At 36.7% G+C, this 7,603-nt stretch overlaps 1 protein-coding gene across 1 annotated transcript in view; it reads right to left on the reverse strand.

Annotated features, from left to right (window-relative positions):
- The window catches only part of LOC120636117, a 178,911-nt gene extending 173,137 nt beyond the window's left edge, over positions 1–5,774 (reverse strand). The window contains exon 1 of the mRNA XM_039907414.1: positions 5,297–5,774. Coding sequence (XP_039763348.1) covers positions 5,297–5,774 — 478 coding nt within the window. The remainder of the gene's footprint in view (positions 1–5,296) is intronic.
- Between the last annotated feature and the right edge of the window lie 1,829 nt (positions 5,775–7,603).

Here is a 7,603-nt window from a genome sequence, read left to right on the forward strand (position 1 = left end):
ATGGGGACAGGGTGGCACTTTGTAGGACATATTCTTGCATGCTTTGCGAAGTGTTGCTTTGATAAAGGCAATGGTTTTCCATTAACAATCATTATTAAAAAAAAAACAAATTGGTTGTCTGTAAAGTCGGCTTACTGACGATAGTTGAACGTGACAACGTCGTAAGAAAATACTGATGGAATGGTTGCATTTTTCAAAAGAAAATTTTAGTTTTATTTGTTTGATAGATATTATTGTTGCTATAAACAATTGACACCACATTCACTTTTCACTGCACTTCATCCTTGCCGAAAATATGTAAATGTATTATTGTATAGAAGCTGTCCACGCGGACGCATCGCTCACTCAAGTAGGAAAGAGAGAGATGGATGTCGAGGAGGCCAACTGTGCCTCTTTGTCGCTCGTTCCGCGCTCTCGCTTGAACTTCAAGCCTTGAATGGAACGCCTCAGAGCGAGGTAACGCCGCATACGTCATGTTTTTACGTGCGTGCAGTCGGCTCCATCGAATTATAAGACGTTGTCACGTCAAAAATTGCACATATCTACTGGTAATAATTTGGTCATGAACAAACCTAACTTCACCAGGTAATAAGGTATTAGATCAGAAGAAGTATGATGTTATACAAATAACAATTTTACCTCGATTTGACTTGTTTACCTCGTATTTATAGTAGTCACCTACTTACTACATTCGCCGCGTAGATCGTAGAACGTAAGGTTCTATTTATAGGCATCAATGGGCGGTTCCATTGATAACTGTAAAGAACTAAAACTCTACGTTATTTAAAAATACTATTTTGCATTCCTCAAGTTATTTTCGTTGACAAAGCATATAGAATGACTCTTATTAAATAAGTGATAATGTTTGTTTATCAATTATATATGGTACATAAATTATAAGCGGTAATAGCATAGCGGGTAAGGCTTCGGCTTCTCTATCGGGGGGACCGAGTTCGATCCCCGGCAAGCACATCTAGGCCGGTAATAGGTTGATGATGATGACGACGAAGGTGATGATGATGATGATGATGATTATAAATTATACAATAACATTAATTGGACGTAATGCTACGTATATAATAATTATTGAATTAAACAGTTAACTAACTTAATATAAGCAAGTAAAGCTTGTTCGTTTGCATTTCCGAAGACATTAGACATTCCGTTTATCGAGGAAGGTCATTGGATAAGGTATACAGGTAGGTAAGGTACACATTCACACGATACAAACCATAATTAACGCGGGTGAAGCTCCATAGCTGCTCTATTATTGATATAAAGGCAAAAACAATTTATTTTTCTGTTGAACTGATCAAATTATCATGATATATAAATGGCGTCACATACAGAGAACTATTTAAAATACGTGTAAGCGTTTGTTTGGAGATGTGGAACTATTACCAATACGCTTGGGAACTCATCACGTTACGATGAATTTTAACAAAAGAAAAATCAAAAGAAGGCTCTCTGTGAGAGAGCTACGTTTACCACGCGAATGCACAAGCTTCTGCAGTCGACGGCCTAACAGTAACACGTGTATGTGGGGCAAAATAAAATTTAGTTTTGTCTGCAATCGGTAACTAATCCTAAATAGTTGCAGAATCCAGACAAAAAAATCACACCCGTAACGCTTTTAAATTTAAGAAATAGATGCATTAGTTCTGCTTTTTGAAAACTGGACCCTGTTAGTTAGTAAGCGGCAACCGTCTTCTAGAGAATACTTCAGCCAAATGTAATAAGTCTTGAAGAGACGCGTTGTAGTTACATCCTAAGATTCTCCATCCTAGAATTTCCTGTTACATTTCGAGGGTTTTCAGTTGTCCTTGAGATTTTGCTTTATAGATTCACATGCCCTTCACGCTTTTGAATTTGAGTAATGACTGCTTTTTGGAAACTGGGACCCGTTAGTTATGTTACGGCACCTGACTTTTAGTTGTGCTACCGAATGTTATAAAGCTTGGCGCGATGCGGCATGGTAAATCCGTTTAACACGTTCTTTGTTACCGGTCAAACCAAACAATTGCTAGGTTTAAATTCATTTGAAGGTCGTACGGTTTTATGCGAGCTTTTGATTTACCATAAACAAAGCACAACGTCAAAGCCTGAGCATCACGGCTGTGAACTTCACCATCAACTACTCCAACCAATGAGTTCCAGTACCAGCTCTAAGTGGCTCTGTCCGGAGTGAGCGATGACCCTAATTTGTTATTCTTGTTACCAGTAATTCACCAAAAAGAATATAAAGGAAAGCAATATCAGAGGCTAACTAATAGAACTACATGGACGATTTTATGGTAGGTTAAAATGTCTCATCTTCTAAAACTAATGATGTCTCGACAGATCGCTTTAACGAAAAGACCGCCTTTGCATGTGAAACTTAGTAGTTTAAGATACCTACCTGTCTTTATTTTATGTGTAAATAGTTTCAAAAACCTTTCATTCTAAATAGTCACGAATAACTCTTCAAGTAAAAGAATCACAAGCATGTATGCATGCATGTATTAATACTAATACTATTGTATCAGTTTTAAGGTTCTATCTTAGTCAGTTTAATAGTATTTTGAGTATTTATATCATTTTTACAGTAGCAAATAGTTATCGTTATTACGTCTTTATAACTCTTTCAGTATTTGTTTTTGGCAAAGGTAACCATTGTGGAAATCAAAAGCGTTGTGTTATAGCAATAATTTTATTTCAAAGTCCACCTATCTAAGCCTTAGAGAATATCGTCTTTAGAAAATAGAAATAATAGACGGTTGTCAGATGTTAGTTTCTTATTTCTAAAATAAATTCTGGGATATTTGAATCGCAGCATTATTTTTTTGCCCATTCAGCGGAGTTTGTTTATCGTCCAGCAATAAGACCTGTCAATGTTACAGTTAAGCAGGCAATCTTAAAGTAAAGTTAAGTATTATAGTAAATATACAAATAATTAGGGGATTATTGTACTAACAGTATGTAGGGAAACTTTTTCATAAAATGTTTATTCTTTTTGTTTATTTACGCTTTTTATTATTTATTCATTCCTGTTTCTCACAGTAGTCGTTTGATTTTGATAAAAGCGGTTTCCCTGGCTTTCTCTTAGCTTTTTGCGTATCATAGGATATATCTCATCATCTCAAATCCAATATGAAAGATATTGTAGGCATAACTACCCAAAAAGTAGTTAAGGGAGTATTGTTTATGTATATAAATAAAATAAGAGTATTATTTTAGGTAGGTACTATATACGAGTAATATTAAGTTTTCGCCTATGGTCAAGTACTTTGAAGGATGAAATATCGTGGTTGTTTTGATTTGTTAGTTTATTTGTACTCTTTAGTTTTGTCGATTGTTTTGAAAGTGAACAAAATATGGCGAATCTTATAGAGATGTAGTTTACAATGATATCTACTTATTACGAATATTTAGAACGTGAAAACCAAAGTTTCTTTCTCCTAAACTACAATATAGATTTTGATACGGCTTTTACTATCTTTAAGGTAGTTTTACACAGGTGCATTATTTATATAACAAAGCCTATTTTGGTAATGAAAAAAACCGAGTCGCAAATAATTGTAATTTAGGGAAATGCAAAATAAATAACCAGAGAATACAATGTTTAACAACAGGAATATGCTTTGTATTATTATTATTTTTTTACCACAAGTTAGCCCTTGTCTGCAATCTCACCTCGTAGAAAGTGATGACGCAGTCTTACATAGTAGTGGGCTAACCTGTTATGTTATGGCAGCTATATTAAAAATTTTGAACTAATCTGTTTCTATGCGACATCGAACCGGAACGCTTAACCGCCAATTGCTTGGCGGCACGTCTTTGCCGGTCAAACTAGCCTGGACCGAAGCCACCCACAAGTCAAATTAGTACAGAATTATATTCATATCACATGTTATTATATGAAAATATATTTTATCATGATAACGCTTAACATATATTTCGCGAGTCAAACCATTGTTAAATGTGATTTTTAAAGAAAATATCAACACTGTAGGTTATCACGAAGAAGGGAGAATACATTTCATTTTCCGCACACTGTATAAGAACACCGTTTTGTATAAGAACGAGGGAAAGATACTTATGATACCGATTTACCATTTTTATTTAAACTTACGAGTATTTAATTACACATCCACTCGAAATGGGTAGGCAATACGGCTTTTATGAATTTTCGTTAAGTACTTTAATATCGTTCTTTGAATGTTTTCCTTAATACTCTTGTCTTTTTTTTTTGTTAAATGATATTAATACGTAGCGATGATTATCATAGAAGCTTAATCGCGTTACATAGGTTTCACCAATTTCAAGTTTAATTATTTCCTCCGACAATGTTAGTATTTTTTTATGTGTACGCCAAGTGTGCGATGGAATGAAATGGTGCGAGACAATATGACCTAGTCTAAGCTGACTGAGATGTAAAGAGGTGACTGCGTACTTTTTGCGTACCTAGGTAGCACATTTACAAGTTGTGTACCTATAGTACAATTCGTCTTTTGGGAACCCTCGCTTAAATTTTTATTTGCAAAGCAAACTGAGGCCTAAGTATTTTGTTGCATTACACAATATTATGGATTTTGCAAATGATTGCGTTAAGTTGTTCGCTGCTTTTTCAACACGTTTTATATCGTTACTTATTTATGAAACAAAGATTTTTTTTTCTGTATTTTTATTTGTGGCTAGAGAAGATGAGAATTTTGAATAAACTTTAAAATCATTATTATTAATTTGCTTTTATAGGTAGGTACGACTTTATCGAGGTTTCAAAATATTGATGTCTGGGAATAAGATCTTGTTAATCTTTATTGGTTGTGAGATTTTAGAAACATGGCGCCTTTTTACGTAATTCACGAGTATTTTTGGAACTGTTAGTTATTTAGATCAATTAAAACGACCTTATTCATCGTTGAATTTACGCATTGCTGGTATTCGCTTTAGCGCATCTACTGTTAACTGGTAAAATATTTAATAATTTCGCAAAGGAAATATTATACAATCGCAACAGCAGCTGATATATTGAATTATATGTTTAATTTCCGTTTCTTAAATGTTATTTAGTTTTATTTCAATAAAAATAAAACAAATAACTTCAAAACGGAAACCGAGAGGTTTTGCTGAGCAAAAAATTCAAATCGTCAGTACACGTATTTATCAGCTACTGAAATAAATTGTAAAAATCTTGCAGACTGTGACTCGCGGCTCGGTATCTAAAACAATCATAATGAATGAGACATTTGATACGTAAATGAGAGCAAGGCCGACCAGATGACTTCCGTCCTTGGCAAGGACATTGGTGACTCACCGTGCGGTTGGTGAATCGTGGGGTGCGCGTCGCAATCCGAACACACAGGTGACCGCAACATCCTCTCCCTCTGCAGCCGACGCAGCAGTTGCAGGTGCTGCGGTGTGAAAACGGTGCCCGATCTCTCTCCCACCAGCATTACGTCCCCAGCATCCCACCATGCTTGCTCTCTTAAAGTCCCATCCCGATTGAAAAGCCCTAAATCCTTATAGCCCTCCGGAGGGCTGAGCGCGCCCGATTCCGGCTCCTGGAACCGCTCGCAGGCTCCGCATCCTGAGCACTCCTCGGTCTCTCCCTCGTCGGAGTACCCGCATTCATCGCGAACAACAATAATATAATCGGCCTCAAAAAATTCATTTGCGCTCTCATCAAAGACGACCCTATGCTTTTTAGTCTTCGCTCCTTTTTTGAGCGACGACTTTAAGTTTTCATAGTCCTTGTTGTGTCGCGTGTCACGAGCGGCGCGGTCACCGCGCATCGTCGCGTGTATTCGCAGCGTAAGCGATCGTCTGAGTGGCGACGAGTCGGAAGGCTAGCGGCAAGCGTGCCTTTACCAAACCAAGAGCGACTGCAGCGCCGCGCCCGCCTATCGATCGGGCCTAGAAGCGACCGCCTCATCGCGGCTCAACTCCATCGTCACCGATTAGCCGAAGCCACCACGCGGATCCGCCACTGGCTTCAACAAAACCTCACTCATTACTAACATTCAACAGATTTGACGCCAGAAACGCGCGGGGCTGTGCAAGAGACTAGCAAGAGATACAATAACCGTCAGCGAATATTGATGGTTGAGAGAAAAATGGTCATATACTTAAATCCTTCTTAATTTAACTACTGCAAGGCCTAACAGTTTAAATAAAAACAATACTTTGTTATTAATTATTTTTTGTCCATAAGTTAGATAACCGCAAACGAACGCATTTGTTTTTATTGGTAGTAGCTAATGAATATTAAAATGTAAAGTCCTATTCTGCATAGATCATAATTGATTACAGCCAAAAGCTTGTAACCTATACCCACTCTCGATATTGTATAGGAATGTAGAGCTACAGTTGCATTCTATTAGTTTTCCCGACGACGCTAGAAGGAAAGTAATGATTTTCCGTTGCACTATAATATATAAGAACTCGTATTCACCTATCCTATTTGTTGACACATCAAGGGATCCCATTGGATTGACACTATTATTATATAGTAGTTTAGATTTAAACTCGAGATTTTTTTTCGTCCTGTTTCAATGAGACTAGATGAGAAAGTAGGTGGACATAATTTTCTCGTCGCGCGCATCATAGTCCCACAGGCTGGAAATGTAATTAAAAAAAAATCTAGCATTGTATGCAAAAAGTAGTTCTTTGTCTGGTCTAAAATCTTCCTCCAGATGTCTTCGATGTTGGCTCAATTAAATTAAACAAGGCAAACGGTTTCCCCAATCGATTTAAAGCGTTCCAACATGTTGCAGTGTAGATAATCCTATTAGAGTCTACAAGTGCATTAGTGGTTTATATCTGTGACTGATATACCCCTTACGGTATTACGTCAACGCAAAATATTAATTTAAATGTTTCACTATCTTTTGACAAGTATTGGATAGCCTTAACGTAATAGTCACTTGCTTACAGCTTACTGTATGCAAAGACAAACTATGAGAATAAGCTATCTAACACTTCTCAGAAGGTGGTTAAACAGGTCCTCAATATAATAAAAATAGAGAAAAAATAAAGCATTTATCTTGGAAAGCATCGAGGAAGACCTACAATTAATAATTTCAACCTGAATGTACAGCAATTTTCATTCCGCATTTATGTAAGTAAATCATAAAAGTCCAATAGGTAGACTTCTTTTCATCATATTATTTTATCAACATTTTCAACTGTATTTAACTTCACTTCGACAGATATATTCCGAGAACTGTGAGTCGTGGGACGAGAAAAACGATTGTATTTAAAGAGCTTTTTATCATAGTCATCTTCAATCTGTATGTCCTTATGGGAACAGGGAGCTGCTATGAGAGCGGAGGCTCTCACATAGCAGATTACAGATAGGATTTAGCTTAGACTCACCACGCCATTCCAGTGCGGGTTGGCGAGATATATCGTTATTATCATATCACAAATTAGCTTCAATCTGGGCTGGTACTAGTAACTTCTTGACGGAAAATAGGTACCTAACAATTTGGATATTTTTTCCAGATCTTTGTGATTTGTAGTTGAACATATTAACCAGAGGACCCTTTCTAAGTAGACGTAAAATAGAGTAGAGCTAGGCTGCAATCACACCTGATGGTAAGTGATCACGTAGCTTAGCTTA

The sequence above is a fragment of the Pararge aegeria genome, chromosome Z, assembly GCF_905163445.1.
Source record: "Pararge aegeria chromosome Z, ilParAegt1.1, whole genome shotgun sequence".
NCBI classification, from domain to species: Eukaryota; Metazoa; Arthropoda; class Insecta; order Lepidoptera; family Nymphalidae; genus Pararge; species Pararge aegeria.